Here is a 19,389-nt window from a genome sequence, read left to right on the forward strand (position 1 = left end):
GTTGATTTGAAGTCAATATATTTGCCGAAGTCTTCAAAGCAAACGCATAAGGAAATCAAATTTACGTTACTGATTGAAAAGTTACATTAATGCATCTTCTTTTGAAGTAATTTATTCTGGAATATTCTTAGGGCTTTGAAAATCCAGACTGTCTATTATTTAAACTCTTGATGTCATATGAAAAAGATTAATCTAAGAAGCAATTTAAGTGTGAGGGGAAAAAGATTATACAGCTACAGTCAACTGTTCATACAATTACCTTTTAAGCTATTTTAAGAATCCTTTAATAAACAGCTCGGAACAGTATTCCTCTGACACCCTATTTACTTTATAGGACAAGTACATACACACGAAGTTTTATATGCTGGCAGCAAAAAAGTATAGCGTATTTGCATGTATATTCACTCAAAATTTTTATAGCTCTGTAGTTTCAAAAGTTAACAAGACGGAAAAGCAAACGACAGGTTTATATTATCAACAGTCCATCAGTGAAATAAATGAAAAATAATGAAATAAACACTTTTTAAAGGAGGCTTTGAATTAAGTCCAAATGAATAGATTCAAGTTTGTCTACCAAAATATCCATTATCATCAATGTGAACAGACATACTACCAAATCTTTAACTCAAATTACCTTTTCCGCAGAAGCTCCAGTTAGTACAAATGTAGAAAAAACTGGGAGAGGGTATTTACTGTTAGATGGCCAACATTCAATCGTTGCACCCATAGGTAGGCAAAAAAGAGGCACAGATTCTGGTAATGGGAATGATTCATAATCCTCTTCAGGATATCTGCATATTAAACCTTTAAAGGCAATTTGTAAAGAGGCAGTTACATAAGTAATAGTGGAAAAGTTTACAGTAGCTCACGCCATAAAAACATGCCCATAAAAACTGCATATGAGCATATAATAACTTCAGGAAGGCAGGAAAGGAAAGCTGGAAATAATGAGGTATAGCGTGCAGCTGGAAAGAGACAGCGTACTCCCAAGGCCTAAGGAGAAATCACCTGGAGTACTTAAGTCCTACTTAGTTACTGCTCTAGGAATTATTCTCATTTCTCATTTTTTGTTTACAGGTTATGGACACCTTAGCTATTATTATAATAATAGTTTAAAATTCTTACTCATGATAGTTTTTAATTTATTTTAAAAAGGGTAACCTGAACAACTGAGAAAGAACACTAATGCTTTCAATTTTTCAGGGAAAATAGTTATTTATTGCTAACAAAGGTCTCCAGGAAAACCTGGTAATGGAAACATTAGATGGCAAATAGTAGAAACAGAAGACGATGCTATCTCCAGAACTGAGCTAACAAACTATGCTGATCCACCTATCTGAGGTTTTGGTGGATGTACTATCAAACTAATGCATTTAGACTTAGCTTTAAGTATAGCTGTAAAACACAGTTCTGAAGGAAGAGGCTCTTAACACATAAGTCTTCAGTTACATCATATGGCTGTAGCTATCTCTTCTTATTGACAACCCAGGGGACAGCAAACTGAGAATATTATGGGAAGGGATTTTTCTGTATCGGAAAATATAATCCCTACACATTCTTTTATATTATACAGAGAAATACTAGTCAACAGTAAAATCTGATAATCAAAAAAGTGGTCTGTTTGTGTCCCATGCTATGTCTGTCTGTTCTCTGTCCCCAAAGCAAAGTTTTGTGCAAGCTACTATCAGATATTGTGTCTTTTTAAAATTTTTATTAACTAATTTATTATGCACCTTTTAGTCAGACCTAAACTACTATTGTTTACAGACAGCAGTGTCTCGAGGGGATAGAAGCGCACTAAAGCTTAAACATGAATCATGCTTGTGGCCTACACTTAAATGAAATTAAGGGTTTTAAAAAAACAACAATAAATTTCATCAGAGACATAGCAAATCTAATTCTGTCTTATAAATAGGAAAGTAAAGATGATACACAATCCAAAAATGCTTAAAGAGTTCAATTCCACTGATGTCTAAGGCAGTTTGGAGCTCTGCATTATTCTTCAAAATGTTTCTTAAAGAAAGCAATCATGAAAATACATTAAATATTTTTTGAGATACTGTCCTATGCATAGATAGGCACACACACGCACTTATCCTCTAAAGACAGTCATCAGCAACAAAAATACAGATGGGAGACATACAGGCTTCTAGAAACCTATCAAAACACAACTGAGCTTCCAATTAAAAGCACATTTTAAGACAAGAGAGTCATGAGACATAATTCTAAGGCTTGTTTCAGAAAATTATTTTAAGAGAATTCTTCAGGGAAAGATTCACTTTTTGATAATATCAGGACAGCCTTTATGTCAAGTAATTCCTAAAGAGAAGAAAAGTAATACATTACAAATAACCCTGCACATTCTGAAGATAAAAATGGTAAATAGTAGCTACATACCAGCTTTATATGATATGGTGTTGGTTTTTGCCACAGACTTTTTATAACACAAATACACAGCTGAGCCCCACTGTAAAAAAAAAAAATTGTATTACACAGCGGAATATAATAAGAGAACATAACAGAAAGTAGGGAGGGAAGACAACCTCTTCCTCATTTTCACAGAGCCACAATCTACACACAAGTGTAGCGCATTAAGATACAGAAATCAGTGGCCTGTTGCAGTATCCTCTCTGACAAGGGCCACAAACAAGTGACTTGGAAGTACCACGTCAGCTTTGAGATAACCAGCCCAGCGCAGGCCTCGGTCTGAGCTCTAAAACAAAACTAGTTTACAGTCTGAACAAAGCATGAAAGCTATAAATTCTTCTGCAAAACATTTGTTAACTCAACTACAGAACTGCAAGTATAATCATCATCTATATAAACATTTAAACCTTTCTCCATTTTGTTAAACTTCTTGCTTGAACGTGTATAGATAGATACGTAGATAGATACACATTCATACATGCAGACTTTTTATTTACACACCCACAGCAGTGTTTCTGATATGAACTATATCTGTGAATTACTTTAAGTTAATACTTTTAATAATTTTATTTTGCGCCTGCATTTTAAACATGCTCATGTTTAAGCCTTATTTCTTACTCCATCTGTGATATAACACTAACAACATAGTTTTTTTCAGCTTCTAAACAATGATTTCCTTTTCGGCACTGATCCCATTTTAAAATCTTTTTGACATTCTCAATTTCTGGACACCAAAATAAAGAAAGTGGGGAAGCCATAGACTGGAAAAATAGGTGCACCCTTTAGGAACACACAAAGCTTTTAGGGATGGCAGAAAGAAAATAATTTATATAAGACAGCTCTCCCATAACCCAGTCAATACAAGAGCTGGCAGAACTGAAAAATCCATTTGTTGATGTCCACAGACATTTATTTAAAAACAGGTACACATTATAGAGCCAGCATATAGGGTTGAAGGCTCAACGAGGAGATACCTGAACATTAAGTTCTGCAAATCAAAGTGCTGTGATGCCTGTGTATTTTAGGAGGTCTACCTTTGGAACATTAATATGGTTTTAAACAGGCTTACAGTCAGCAGGATACAACATTGCTTACAAGCATCTTTCTTCTGAAAAAAGCTTATGAAATGACAGAAGAGAATTACATGAAATAATGCTGCAGGTAATGGGAGAGTTTAAAAACAAGAAATATAGCTGTTAGATACAGAATTCCCATCACAACAGTAAATCAGCCTGTGAACTCTCCAGTTAGAGAACATGTTGCATCACTGTGTGTTAGGACTAATCCAAAATTAACATTTGTATGTCAGCCCTAAAAGGTCTGTTTGACCCAAAACTTCCAGAAAGACTTAGTTCCAAGCACAAAAAAGTAATATAAACCTTGAACTCTTCCAAGATTTGATTTATCTTTAGAGAGTACGGATACAAACCATCATAAACATTCCACAAACATTACATCACTGCACAGCGAGCGTTCAAAATTCAGATTTTGAATCTTACCATACTATTATTAAGATTCTTGTCAACTTTGCAGAACGTATGTGGTGGGGTTTCTCCTTTACTTGGTATGATTATACATATATCCGTAACAGCCAGCGTGTTTTGTGCCATGTTTTCGGATGCTCTTCGGTAAGTGACATACACTCTCTGTGACGAGGCATTGCCACTAATATTGGCGGGCCGACCATATGGAGTAGCTTGAATTATTTCACAGCCTTGCTTCAATCTTTCTTTCCCATCATATAAGACCCTAATTAAAATGGGACGAACAAAGATCAGAATGCACACAGGTTTGGTTTTTAATATTTCAAACGCTAATACTATACATCAGAATTATAACTGAATAGTAGTAGTCTAGCAGCAGCTCATCTCATCAAAACATTTTAGTGACAAATTAAGTCAGCATTACAGCAAACTGCACTCCTAACTGAAAAACTTTGTGATGAAAGTAGTTTTCCTCATGTATAATTTCTTTTTAGTGTTTTGTTTACTGCAAAATAATGTTATTTTCATAGGACCAGGCAATGAGTCTTTTCAAAGAATTGAATGTCACACAATTGACTTCATTTCAGTATGTAATACATACATGAATATTTCTCCCACACAAAACATATACACTGAAAATTATAAATTGCTTTGAAAACTCCAAAATGTAAAGGATCACAGCTGTTACTGAAAGTCACCCATCACACATCATTTCTATGGCAGTGTTACAGCATGCTTAAGTCAACAACAATCTTTCTGTTGAGAGCATGCCTTATATCAGAAGTTATGAAATTTCAATAAACCTGCTTTATTTACATAAAATTGCCAAAAATCACCTGCTGTAAACAGAAAAACTACTTACCCCAAGTCAGTAAGTGGGGGCTTATCCCTTCCCCGGCGATAACAAAGGTATATCTGCGGTCCTACAAGACTGCCATTATTGAGATCTGCAGACAGTCCTGAGGGAGTAACATCTATGCATTTATATCCCTGAGGAACTTCCTCCCCTAGGGATTTAATAATTACTGTTACATCTGTAATAGGTTCTTTTGGTTTAGCAATTTTATGGCAGGCATCATTGAAGTGGATTTCTTCCTCTAGTGGTTTTGAAATATCTGTTAATCCTGCGACAACAAAGTAGTCAGCAACACGAGCTCCTTTGTCTTCCATCTTCCATTACAAGATGATAGAACTGGTAGGAAAGAAATATAGATAATTATATTATTGGAAATTTTCTGTTGTAAAGTAGGAATAATTTGATGTTTTCTGATCTGTTATAACTTCCTTCAAAAAGGAATGAAAATGCAATAGAATAATACAAAAGAATTAGAGATCCAACATCAGATCATATAGTATTTTGCATGTTAGGCGTTGATACCAGGTTACTTCATAAAATTCTGGGACTCAGATCCTCAATATGCAACCATCCATAGGCAGCAATACACCAGCAACATACCAAATATTTTAAATAAATCATTTAAACTAAGTGCAATGGAGTACAGACCACTGAGAAAGAATAATATTCAAGACCACATGAAGCTTTCCATAATGAGAAGGAACAGTCCTGCTGTTCCAGCCAAATTGTATTGGGAATTTACATTTTTCCTTCCTTTACATATAAGCGCTTTTTGTGTGTGTATAAATATATATGTATTATTATTATTATTTTTTCAGTGTTTGCTACTAGTGTTGTAAATAAATGTCAATGCAGGCAAAGTAATATTTTTATGATGAAAAGATGGCCTTGAAAACAATAGATCATACAATCTATCAGGAGATTTAGTTACCTCTTTGCCATAGACTTTTGAGTATTTTTGTCTTGTCTCATAAACCCAGCATCTTATTTAATAGCATGATTTTGCAAATAAAGAAAATACTTTCCACCCTGTTGCAGAACATTGAGAAATGGGCTAGAAATCTTTATTTAAATCTAACCCTAGATGTGCTATAACCTTGCTAAAGGAGCTTCAGGAACTTATTGTCATTAACTTCTGAAGTTTGTAAACCAGATAAGCTTTTAAGATACACTTTTGTTGGATTAATTTTATCTGGGTGAGAAACGTCAGTGCAAGAGAAACTTGCAACACAGCACTTTGAAGAGCTTACTAACATTCGCTAACTCCACACACAGAATTCAAAACAATGTAAATGGTTGGTATAAGACTTCAGTTGTCACGTCACCTTCATCCTGGTTGCTTTAGCTCTCCTTATTCTTTGGTCTACTTAAAAAGTACTAAGCTATATCAAAACTTCATACCACCATGATTCTTGATCAAATCATCAACATACAGCACTGCAAGGGTTTGCAAACAATTGTTCAGATTGTTTTCTGAGAGAAGAATGTAGCTCCCACTATGCTTAATTTCACCTGAATTCAGTTGCTTTGAAAATATATCCAAATATATCCAAAGACATACAAATTGAACCCCTGCACGTGTCTATTATTTCACTGGACATCTGGCTTCAACAAACCCAGAACAGGCAAGGAACAAATGCAAGAAAGAGATGAAGAAATTTCACAAAGCATCATTTAATTCTAACACAAAGACCAAACACTAACACTTTTTAGCTAATGCAATTGAAATTCTCAATATTTTGTAACATAATTCCCTGTGAAACTTACCTATGGTATACTACATTTTAACAGTCATGACAGCTTTTTATCTTTATCAAGCAGTAGTCACTCTAAACCAAAAGATAAGCTAAAACAGTATTATAAAACTACAATGCACTGGGCAATCATTTGTTCTTAATAATAACAGAGAGAGAAGGAGAACAAACAGATTTATATCAGAGCTTAAACAGTTGCTTTTAAAAAGCAGTATCATTTGAGAATGTATCAAAAATGCATTAAAAACAAAAAGGAATACTTTATAACACAGATCAGAAGGGAACTACCATCAAAGACAGTTCAGAAGATGCATATAACAAAGTATTCCTCAAGAACCGCTCAGGAAGAAAGGGCTGGCTAGCTAAAAGCTACCAACCAGGCAATTTAAACTCAATGCTTCCCCCATCATAAGCTCTGGTGAAAAAGAAGTTTTCCACTGAATTAAAAGACTTGAGAAGACAGCAGGTAGACTTAAAGCTGATTATGCCTTACATTGCTATGTATAAAAAAAATCCTCCTGTAACCACAGGCTCAGTACAAAGCAACACAAACACTACAAAACTGAACTTCACCTTGGAGAAATTGGTTTTGTTCCTTTCCTTATTAGCACTACTGCACAAAAGTACACCAATTTATAGAATGCTTCACAATGTCTTGAAAAATAAAATATTTTATTACTTTAAAAATAATCACATGAACCGTGATTTGTGAGCAAGCCCTACAGCTTCAGTGCATTTGCAGCACAGTATTCTAGAGGCAAAAGCCAAAACAGCATCACAAGTAAACAAGCAGGAAGATGTATATACTTTAATGCTGAAGAATAATATCTATCTCAAAATGTAAGCCTCACGCTTAATTATTTCAGATTAAATTTATAGCAAAACCCTCAGATTCAAACATTCATTCCCAAAAGCACATAAGAAAAACTGGGGCAAGCTCTCCTCATTTATAACCAGTTAAAATTAGAATTCCCTACATACAAACACCTGCTAGCACACACGTTTGCTTCCTAAGGTTATATAGCAAGCAATACCCAAGTCAGCAAGACTTTCAGGATTTAATGCAACTTTAAGAAAAGGGAAGAAAAAAGGCCTAGCTGATGATGCATCACCCCTTTAGATCTTTGATTTGTGATACAAAGCCTCACAGCCAAAAATGGGATGAAAAGCAGGCAAGATCAAAACAATTCAGTGGTGCTTCATTCAAGCTAACTCAGACTTCACTGGAGCTGCTGTGATACTCTGATTTTCAAAATCTGTTTACTGTGAGAGGAGATTTATGCAAACTTTATGTTAACAGGCCACAGAAAGAGGGTATGTAATATGAAGTACTTCAGAGTGACAAATAATCATGATGTGAAAAGCAATTTCACAAGAACTGATGAATCTGAATACAAACTCTTACCCTAGAAGTATTCCAAACCACATTATATACATCACATAATATTGCAAGTCAACTTCCAGGGAAAAAAAAAACAAAACAAAAACGCCCACAGAAATAAAGTCACACTGCACAAACGTGTTTCCTGATGTAATTCCCAGGTGAAATGCAACGACATTAGTGGTGACACCCTGAGAAGCAGCTGCTATCGCATCTCTGCGCTTCAGTCATCCGGGGACTGACGGCTGCATGTCTGGAGTGAGAGTAAACAACAGGGGAGGAGGATGGCAGTGGCGATGCCTGCCTTTGCAAAAGGGCATACAAACTCTGAAGAGAATGCCAGGAGATCATTAACAGCCTCTATCCAAAGTCCCTGCTCATCAGATTTATGCCACTGTAATTTAAACATCATCAATAACAGTAACGAAAGTATCTTTACAAATAGCAAACTGACTTGTAAGGACATCACAAAACACAGACTTTGCAGACTGTGACCAAATAAGTGTGGGAGAACAGAGCATTTTTCACAAAATATTTCTAAAGATTGGGAACAGGAGAAACAACCAAATAACCTTACCAGAGATCCACAGAACTAGCTCGATTACTTTGCTGAAAGACAAAGGGTAAACTCAGTTTCACTGTGTATTTAATCTAAATTTTTAATATCATCCTATTTCTCCATAAACATTCACAAAGCACTAATTATTAATTTTTGCTGCTTAAATATCACAGCTGTTTTAATTCTTAGCTTCCAGCATTTTAAGAACTGCAGAGAAGAGATTAATGTGAAAAATTATAGCTTTGTGATCCAACTCTGCAGGTCTAATGCTGCTGTTAAAAAGAGAATGAATCTGCTGTAAAGTGCAAAACAGTCTCCTAATGCAAGAAAGGTGATCAGGTTTAGATAGAGAAGGCTAACCCTTTTGTGCTAAAAAGAATATCACTGGGACTTTGATCACACAAACTTGTTTTACTTCCAAGAAAGTTCTTCTACTTGCTATAAGCTATCCACAGTTCTCATTATAAAGCAAACGTGAGTTCAGAGGCATGATTTTATACCAGCTCACATTTTTGTGTAACTAAATCAGCGACCAGGATTTCTGAGCAGATCACATTTCTCATTCAAACAGTACAAGAGGGAAGTACATTTCAACTTTTTTCCCCTACCACGTGATGAGAACTAAACACGGATCTGCTGCATATTCCATCTGTGCTGCAGCCACAGGCGTGATACTTGATGAAGGACAAAGTTTACTATATATGCTCTACACTATTTCCAAGGAAAAAAAAACAACTGACAATTCATCCAGCCTGTTCCTAGCCACAGACTTTTGGGGACATAACTTGTAAATGGGCTGCAGGCCACAGGAACGGCTCTGGCATTGCCGGATTCTTTCCAGGAGCCAGTCTTCCCAGAGAGCAAAAAGGGCTTACTTGTATGCTTGCTGCATGCACAAGAGGAACACAACCCATAAAAGACAGCAGTAACGACCATGCCACTCCATTAGAGGCTTCCCTACCTTACCTCTGTCAGACAGATGCAACAACTGCCTTGTAACCTTTTAATCTTCCTGTCTTCCCATTCCTTCCAGTATTTTCCTTCGAGAATACTAAGAAACTAAAATTAATAAACTATTTAAATCCATTAGCTGTCTAAAACAGGTGACATTTTGCCCTGTTAGCCTGACTCCACAGAATTATTCTGTCTGTAAACAAGGAATGACTATCTCCAAGTATAGGTTGGGAACCAATGAAGGCCACTGTGATGCACCTTTCCTTAAAGCAGCTCAAAATTTCATTACACAATGATGAAATCAATTTTTGAAATCATTCATCATATACTCATATTACAAGACCTACCTTCCTTTGGAGGCACACAGAGTAGACAAATGGACAGACAAATCAGTGACCAATTTTTAAAAATTGCCAGTAAAGTTCTAATAGCTCCTAGCATTTCAGACTTCTGAGTACACTGCTGCATTATCTTGTCTAAGTAGGCTGCCAACACACAAATGTGGAGAGCAATCACGTAAGAGCAAAATGAAGTTAACTGGATCAGTCAGTCCCACTACAGCTACTCAGAACCATTTCTCAGCCATGACACTGCACAAATCACATCAGAGTTCAGCAGTCTAGAGAACATATGAATAACTGCAATTATCCAGGAAAAAACCCTTCATCCCTTCCCCAAATTCCCAAAGTCACCTAGCAAAAGTGAGGTAAGCCCTTGTTCACAGATATTTTCTTCTAGCAAGCACACAACTCAGGGAACAAAACAGAAGCACCTCAAGTATGACAGGAATTCTGCCAGATCAGAACAGAAACCTGTTAAAAATATCTTTCAATGTCTTCCCTACCTTGTCATCAAGGCATTTCTTCTACACCTTGCCTCTCTTGCTGTTAGCCAGGCTTTACCACAGACTTCTTGTTAAAGTTTCATTCCCTACAGAAACGGTAAAAACAGAAATTAAACAATGTGTACATTTGTTAAAACTTATGCTTACTGCACACTCCAGTGCCCTAGCCACAGTAAATGAACATTGTAAACGTTGTACAACTTGCTTGCTAAAGCAAGGTTACCTGTCCCTTAGCTAATAACAAATTGTATATGACACCAGGATTTAAACTTCAGAAACAAAATATCAAGTCTTATGCTGAGTTGATTTTTTTTAAATGTAAACACCATAATACATTTAATGTTCTAAGGAAGCAAGCACAAAATAAAAAAAACACAACACTGAAGAATGGTTGAGGTCTCCCACTAGTTTCCATGCACGTCTCATGGGAGAAGCTGTTAGCCAACTGCACAAGTGCTCCTCTAGCTCAATGACCTTACAAATTCTACTTTAAAGCATTGTTCTTCTTGGCAGGATGCTGATGCTCCAGCAGAGCTTCTCCCTCCACAGCCAGCAATACTCCTGTACTCTTCCATCCAGCCACCTCATTCCAAATCCCCATTTTCCCAGCTTCAGTTTGAAGTTTCTTGTCAGTTACTGTCGTAATTCACTGTCTGTTCTTCTTCAGATGCGTTACACAGCTTCTAAACTCTAGTATAAGCACTTTTAAATATTGGTATGACCATAAGTAACTTGAGCTTGTGTTTTACATCGAGGCACGTGCAAGCCAGGCAGCCTGCACTCCAGCGAAGCATTTTGAAGCGAGATGTTTCCACCCTGGGACCAAGGAGAGCACCTTGCTGGAGACGCTCTCAGACTTCAGTCTCCCAGAACTACTCATTAGCATCAGCAAGGTTGCAGTCAAAAATAAGCTTTGTCTAGAGCCAGGCTTCTGTTTGCCAAGACTGGAAGTACACTCTTAGCAGACTACTGTGAGAAGCCTTCAGAAAACTAAGTGCAACATAAACAAGGCTGGGAAGAAGCGCATATCTCAGGAGGGTTTCTGCAAACCATGAGATGGAAGGGGATTTGCTTCCATTCCTGAAGCTAAAAAAATAAATAAAACAGTGGGAAAAACTTACTATGCTAAATTATCAAAGTTGTATTTTTGGGAGCGCACACAAAGTTCAAGATTCTATTCATAACTTCGAAGCACAACACAATTAATTTCAGATCATGCAGAAGCAATCAACACTTTTAGGTCATTAATCCTACAGCAAGGAGCAGGGATTGCAGCCCAGGGAGTGAATCCAGCCCCTGGTGCAAGTCTTTCTAACCCATACAGCACCCACATTCCAGCAATCACCTTTAAACACTTCTACACAAGACTACAAAATAGGAAAACCTGGAAGAGCAGCATCACTTATTTTGTCCAATGATCTTTTGATCCATAACGAAGTTCCAGGAATACCACAAAATAAAACTTAAAATTAAGGCTCACCCACAGGTCTCAGGCAGAGCTGCAAAAAGTCTAAGAAATAAGCAGCTTTACCACATGGATAATCGCCTTGTGGACAATTCAAAGATCACATTTCCTAGCCAACTAGCCTGAATAACCGAGAGGGAGAATTAAAGGAAATAAAAAGAAAAATCTAGACTTTAGCATCACACAGTGAAAACTGCTGCCAGCACACACGCAGCCTTGCCTCAAAGCACCTGCAGCACACATTTACAAGTAGTTGCCATCCTCCATCTATCAAGTAAGGGATTTACTTGTTCAGTTTGAGAAACAAGGTACAAAGGATGTAATGATCCCCACACAACAAGGGCTTCCATACCATTTTATTGCAGTAGGATGTTACCTATGCTTTTTTTTTTTCCACATTTCCTCCCACCTCCTAAACAAACGATAGCAACAGAGAAAACTCCTAACAAGTAGGGTTACAGTGAACACTTGCACTACTTTAAGACAGTACTGCATACATCTGTGCTCAGCAACATTGAGCACCACAGTAATTAACAAGTCCCTTGCTGCCACTCAACTCCTTTCAGTGCTGCATCAACAGTAGTATGGAGTTAAGAAACATATTGGTATATGGAAAAACAAAAATAATGTAAAAAGTTCTGCCCCTACATCACTAGATGAGAATTGCCAGGAAGCTCTTTGCAGGTCCGTTCACAACCATCCGCACCAACTCACGGTTAACATGCTCTGATCCAAACAGTGGTGATCAAGGGAGCTGCAGAAAGCTTGGCAACAAAGCATCTCTAAGAGGTGTCTGGGAAACAGAAAAGTGCTGGGTAAGAGCGCAGGGACAGAACACAAGACAATGAGTTTGGGAGCACAAAATTGGAATGCTGGCCAAAACCTGAAGGACAAAGATTTGTTCAGCAGTGCTTAGGAAGAAAGAGAAATTAGGGTTAAATTCAGAGGCTAATCTAGATTCAGTGGGATTGCTGCAGCCAGCCAACAAGAACTAGCCATCTAGAGTACCAAAGCTTAGAGGAGGAAGCAGAATAACTGGCAGAGAGGAGGCAGGAAGGAACAGACTTCACGCTGAGGCATTTTCTACATCTTCCATACTCTCCACTATCATTCACCAAGTCTTTCATTTCCTTGTTCTTCACTGCTATTTTTGTTCTCAAAAAAATCAAAGGGGTAATTGAGAGGGTCTGACAATGCAGAGGCTGCTTAGGAGTTCATTACAGCTGTGTCACAGCAAAGTCCCATGGCATCTAACCTTGGCTACAAAAAACAAAAAAAGTGATGTTCAAGCATCCCACGAGATTCATGACAGATCTTAACAGAGCTGGACTTAAAAACTTCCATTTCTCTTTCTAAATTACAGTATTTACAGCCAAAAAAAAAAAAAAAAAAAAAGAGAGAATGGAAACAATTTCTGCAGTACCATTGTGTTTAAAAAGAGGGATGCAGACAACAATATATATAGTAAATAAGATGGAAGAGAAGCCAAGGTAAGCACTATAAAATGCAAATATTACTTCATCCAAAACACAGTTCAGGAGGGCAGCCAGTCCATGTTTTTTGTACAACTACTTATTATACAACAAGTTTTTAAAAGGAGAAGTTCCCCAAACAGAATGTTCTCTTTTCCTTGGCACAGGAGATAAAGGCAAATGAAAGCAGCAAATTTCCAATATCAAGCTTCAAAACCAAAAGCTGTAACTGCAAATGTCAAAGTGCATCAACCAAGACAGTCAGAAGAGTTCTGCTTTCAGCCAGCCACATTTGGACATACACATCAACTTCAGTTCGGCTGCGGAGCCTTTCTCTACCCAAATTCAAATTTTGAATTCATGGGGGAACAGGCAGAAGATGTGGGAATTGTTTCTAATATTTTTGCTGCATTTTAAAATACATTTTAATTATGACTTAGATCACTTGACCTTTATTTCCCACACCCCTGACCAGCAAAAAAGTCTTGTAAAGCATGAAAATCGGACCCAGCCACGCTACAAATTACAGACACGGAGAGGAGGGCAAGCATAGGCTGCAGCTGCCATTTGCAGATGATCTACACCCCACTGGAAAGGTTTAACGGTGAGATAACACTGACTAACACCCTCCACATCTAGTAAATCTCTGTATCCAGGTAGCACAACAGAGCTGTACGGAGCAACCTCGGGGTAGCATTCCCCCAGCCATCACCCTGCGTTAGCTGAAGGGCAGCGATACGCTAACGTAACGACTGCTTCAGGATCCAACGCCAGCCCTCTCTGTAACACAGAACAGACTTAGCCTGACACCCCTTCCTCATCTCCTGGGCCAAAGCCGTTATATAATCACGCCCTTTTAGGAAAGGCTGAGGTGTACTGAGCCAGGGAGAGCTGCCACGTGCTAGACGTTATGAGCACAGTACTCACGGAAAGGTCTGTCCCAGTGCTCTACATAAGGAATTCTTCGCCATCCCGAAGAGGAGTTCAGCACACAAGGTAACTCTGAAGTCGTTCAGGTTGTTAGATGAGTGCTCCTGTACTGGGATTTCAGTAACAGCACTGTGCAGAGTCTGATTACTTTTGTACTTGCAGGATCTGAGCAGCATTGGCTCTCTCGCTGTCACTTTATAGTCAAACTATTACACGGGCAAACTTGCTGACGTACAGAAGCTACCAGAGCCGGACCAGCTTCTGAACTCAGTAGTACAACTGGGAATAAATCTTTAGGTTCACAAGTTCCTTCTGAAGATCAAGATGAAACCAAACTCAGAGTCCTGTCTATAATCCCCTTCTGTTTGTTTGCATAATGCCTGCATACACAGATACAAAACAGGCAGTTCTCTTGGGACTTCATTTGTGTATATATACATATAGTTTATACGAGGCACCTGCTATTTGCCTACTTTTATTTCAGATGGTTTAATATAAACACTTCGATTTACATTAATGCTTTTTTCTGACCCAAAGAAAAAGGTAAAATTTCAAGTACAGAATAAATACTGAGGCTATAATTGGATAACTAACTTCTAACTCTCCACCTCACTCCTCGCACCCTATTTTTAGATCATTCTTCTTTTTTCACCCCCCCCATGTCACTACCTACTTCAATTTCACTCCATTTCAGCCTCTACAGTAGCTCTATATCTAAGACTTGAAAGTATACTTTGAAAAGAGGAAAATATGCCATTTAAAGAAGTAGGACCAACACTTTCTGAAGCCTTTCCTTTCTACTTCTTCCCCCACAATCTCCTCCCAGTGCTGTTTTTAAGCTCTTTAGGGAACCACTGATGACTATTTCTGCACCATAGACCGCCAGTAAAATGACTGCTATAGATCAAAACCTCTCCACATTACCGCCTCACACAGTCTTCTCTGTATATCTTAATTTTGACCGTATAGTCTTTGGGGGCACTTTATAAGCATACATACATCAGCAGAGTACTTCCAAATCCCAGACCAAGTTCCCAGACCAGGCACAGACTAAGGCTGAACTGAAACGTAACAGAAAACATCTTAGGGTTATTATGAAATACAGCAAAGAACCCCATTCAATTTAAGGAATTATTTGGTCAATACCACTCTTTAAAATTTTAAGCAGCTGAGGAGTGGAGATGCAGTCAGTGTTTATACATATTCACCTCCTACCTGATAGCTATCTTCAACTGAAGCAAGGCATAACTCACATTTGTTGTGTTTAGTATGCCATAAAACTTCTATCATGATTTGTGCCCACAATAGCAAAGCTTGTTTGCATACAGAATTGATATATTGGGGAACAGATGCAGGGCCCTTTCTGTGTTCTTGCCCGAGACCACTAAGTGAGGCTACAGAAGGATGAGGGACAAGTACAACCTCTAAACCACACCTCCACCCTTACTTTCTGTGCAAGCACAAACTCTCTTCAAAGACCTTAATAGGGGTGTGTGTGTTTTGAGTCAGCATTTAATATGTAGTGAAATTTCGCTACATGACAGCAGCCTGACTGAAGTACTTTCTCCTTAACAAACATGAGAACGGTCTCAGAAATGCATCGATCCACCTAACGAAGCCCAACTCAATGTAAGGCACTTAACCAGAAACAAAACAAACAAAAAGGGACACCCAAACAATTTTTATTTATTTTCCCCTCCGTTTAATGTGTGAGCATTCTTTCCAGAAAACTTCAGAACAAACACAAACACAGCTAGAGATGTATCAAAACCCGGGCTACTGGAACTCTGTCAGACAGCGAGATACTTGGAAATCACCAACACCTAGAACACTATGTTTGAACAAGGTTACATCAAGGTTTTTGTTTTACATCCAACACAAGTTGTGCAACATTTCAGTCTCCAACTCTTTGGTCATGCCGACAAAATATTTAAAATCTAGGGTCAAAACTGAAGGAAGGACAATGAATGAAAAGTTTGTTTCAGCAGCTATTAAAGATTCAGAAAGGTTCTGACTGGTTTACTCTTCACTTTTAACTATGTGCTGGCATTTTACTGACCATGAGTACAAGCGTTTCTACACATGCTCTCGTAAAAAGCCTTTTAGTCTACTATGACTTGCAAAATTAACTGATTCAGTTGCTAGGAAATACAATGGAAATTAAAAAGGGATGCTGACTACTTAAGTGACATTGCAAATTTCTTTTTCCTGTTTCAGAATCTCAAGATTAACAAAGCTGATTCTCATTATTCAGCTCGGTCCAGATACTATCTTTCTCCATTGAGGAGTCACAAGACAGTTCTCTCCAGCTATCACACGCTTCAGCAGAACTCACCCAGAGATTAATAAATCCTCTAATACAAAATCCCATAGATTAAACACTTCCAGACTTAGTTCTAAACAGCGGTGCCCACAATCCCCTTGTCAGGGCCATGCAGAACCGTGCTATCAGCTACCTTCCTGATGCAACCTCACTCTCCTTTGAGTAGTTCACTGGGCATCAGCTTGGCTCTACTTTCCTGCTTGGTACTTTCTCTTTCAAATGTATCTTAAATGAGACTTATTTATTTACGCTGTTCCTAATGCTGCACAGAGATCAGCTGCACTCATGTACGCCCTATAGAACAAGCCAGGCTCTGTCAATATTTATGCTTTTACTAAGTAATAATTAACTCTGGCTATGTAAATACAGAGTAGTTAACATTGCCATTAACACATATAGAAATTCCATTAAGCTCCATACGGGTGTAATATCCAGGAAAAGCATATAGAACAAGCTGGTCGCAAGAAACAAGGACCTGCAACCACATTGCCACAAAGAGTACCAAAACTCCAGCATATATATGGAAAAACAAATACTTCATACTGGAAAAACACTTCTAAGTAAGCCTGTATTTTAAAAAATGGTCATAGCGCCTTTTGCCTTACTGTTCACAGAACCAGATCTTATCTTTTATGCTAGCTTTTGGTAAATGCACTATTTAGACGAGACCGTTGGGAAAGCGTGTTCCAAAGGAGCAGAAGCTGCTCATAAACTTGAGGAAAGTTCCTCATCCAGCTGGACCCTAATGCTTCTAGAATAAGTAAAATATGCACATTATGCAAGCTCTGAAGGCTGTAGAGAAGCTCAGTCTTTTTTTTTTTTTGTTCCATCTTTAAGGCTCCATGCAATTTTCTCCTTCCCCTAAAGTTAACCACAAAAACTAATGCCCTATTCTTGATAATTAAACAGTTTCAATGCCAAGTCACAATTACCCCCAAGAAAAAGTTGCTTCATTTACCAGAGACACAGTTCCACTTCAACCTTCACTTTAAACACGCATATGGACTTCCCCAGTACTGTAAAAGCAGGATCGAGTTTCACCAATACTTTAAATATATGATTTTTTTTTTTTTTAATAAAAAGAAAAACGGAAGACTCTCTTCTTACTCGAAGTAAGACTTGTATACTCAACACAGAAACCAGAAAAAATCCATTTACTCCCCTTGACCTTTCTTGGCCAGACTAACCCAATCGCTTTTCCTAAACCACCACAGATACTCGCCAAGGTTAAATATTGGAGTTTAATCATTCAGAAAGTGAAAGATTACGTACCGTAATGTAACAGTCTTTACAGAAACCTCTAGTTGAGCAACAGTTCCAGAAAAAAAATAATTGTGAAACAAAGTAAAAAGCTGTCCAGAACACCACGTTTCTATTCAGTTCATTAAAAATAAATAAATAAATAAACTTCAGAACCGGGTGCCGAGACCTCATTTCTAGCAAATCGACATTCTCAGGGGCAGCCCACTTTAAAAAATTTCTCCTGAAATAAGAACCACGGCCGAGGAGTTATTAAATGCCAGCACCCCCCGGCCCACAGGCTCACGCCTCACGCCGACATCATGACGGAACCGCCTGACAATGTCAGGGCTCGGTCCCGCCGCTGGCCACCCGAGCTGCTGAGGGGGAAAGTTGCGAGAAAAAAAAAAAAAAAAAAAAAAAAAAAAAACACGCAGGGAACTCAACACCACCGTGACTCGCCTGGAAAAGCCGGCGTTTTGGGGCACGGGCACCTCGGCAAGTTTCTCCCCGGGGAGGAGGAGGAGGAGCAGGAACATGGCAGGGGGCTGCGCTGAGGGGACCGCGCCGTGAGGGGGGAGCCTCCCCACGCCGCTCCAGGCCCTCAGCCCAGCCCGGTGACCGCTTCAGGGCTCGGGGAAGAACCCAAAGTTTCCCCCCAGCTCCCACCGCAGCCAAACGGAAAGTTACCGGCGCGGGGAGGAGGCGGCGAGGCGAGGGCCGCCCGCCCTCCTCAGCTCCCCCCTTCCCGCCGCAGCCCCGCGTGAGGGGCGGCCCCGGAGCCCGCTCGCAGCACCGGGCAGCCCCGCCGAGGCCCACGCCGGCGGCCCCTCGCCCTTCCCCGCCACCTCAAACCCTCCTCAGCGCTCCCCGGCCCGGTGACAGCCCGCCGAGCCCCCCCACACCACCACCACCACCACCACCACCACCACCCGCCGCGCCCCGCAGCCCTCACCTCAGGCGGGGGGCCGCGCTCCCCGGGGGCAGGGGGAACGGCAGCCGGCGGCGGCGCCTCCTGCCCCCCCGGCGCCGAGGAGCGGGGAGGGAGGGCGAAGAGGCGCAGGGAGGGCGCTGGGTCCCCCTCTCGCCCTTATCGCATGGCAGCGGAGCCCCGCTCGCCCTGGCCGCGCTCACCGCCGCCCCGCCGTGTGGGCGGCTCGGCCGGGATCCCCCCTCCCCTGCGCACCGCCTCCTGCCGCCGCCATCTTGGCTGTAGGAGGGGGGGGGGGGGGGGGGATGGCGGGCGCCGACTCGTGATCGCGGCGGCGTCGGGATTTTTATTTTTATTATTATTTTTTGATTTTCCTTCCTTGCTCCTCTCCCTTCATCGAGCTCTTCAAGAGGGCTCGATGATGTGGGAGCCCCGGCGCCCAGCTCCCCTCTGAGGGCTCCAGAAGGGGCCCCGGCCCCGCGCCCCTTCCATCACCCCTCAGGGAGCGGCAAGGCGCCGGCGGCTCCTTCCCTTCAGCCTGAGGGGAAAACAAAACCCCTCGGGTCAGAAAACAAAACCCCTCCAGTCTAAGCCTAAAACACGACGGACCGCTTGCTCGACTCTCCTCCCCCCTCTGTCCTCCAGCTTCTCCCTCTCCAGCGCCTTTAATTTAGCCAGAAATTAATCTCCGGCCCAAATAGGCCAGTCTCGCTCACCTGCGGTGCCTGTCGGCTGGGCCCAGGATGTCTGGAAAAACAAGAGAAAGCGGG

The 19,389-nt window shown here is 40.1% G+C and overlaps 1 protein-coding gene across 4 annotated transcripts in view; it reads right to left on the reverse strand.

The window, feature by feature from the left end:
* Positions 1 to 18,855, reverse strand: part of DENND4A (DENN domain containing 4A) — a 51,458-nt gene extending 32,603 nt beyond the window's left edge. For 2 of the 4 annotated variants that reach the window (XM_082768883.1, XM_082768880.1), the window contains exons 1-6: positions 18,644 to 18,855; positions 10,260 to 10,345; positions 4,774 to 5,103; positions 3,927 to 4,176; positions 2,398 to 2,467; positions 635 to 804 (exon numbers count right to left, since the gene is read on the reverse strand). In XM_082768883.1, coding sequence (XP_082625009.1) covers positions 635 to 804; positions 2,398 to 2,467; positions 3,927 to 4,176; positions 4,774 to 5,081 — 798 coding nt within the window. In that variant the 5' untranslated portion in view covers positions 5,082 to 5,103; positions 10,260 to 10,345; positions 18,644 to 18,855. Of the gene's footprint in view, positions 1 to 634; positions 805 to 2,397; positions 2,468 to 3,926; positions 4,177 to 4,773; positions 5,104 to 8,479; positions 8,512 to 10,259; positions 10,346 to 18,643 lie in introns of all 4 variants that reach the window. The other 2 variants (XM_082768881.1, XM_082768882.1) reach the window with 2 other exon arrangements.
* Between the last annotated feature and the right edge of the window lie 534 nt (positions 18,856 to 19,389).

The sequence above is a fragment of the Aythya marila genome, assembly GCF_965140915.1.
Source record: "Aythya marila genome assembly, chromosome: 11".
Classification (NCBI taxonomy): Eukaryota; Metazoa; Chordata; class Aves; order Anseriformes; family Anatidae; genus Aythya; species Aythya marila.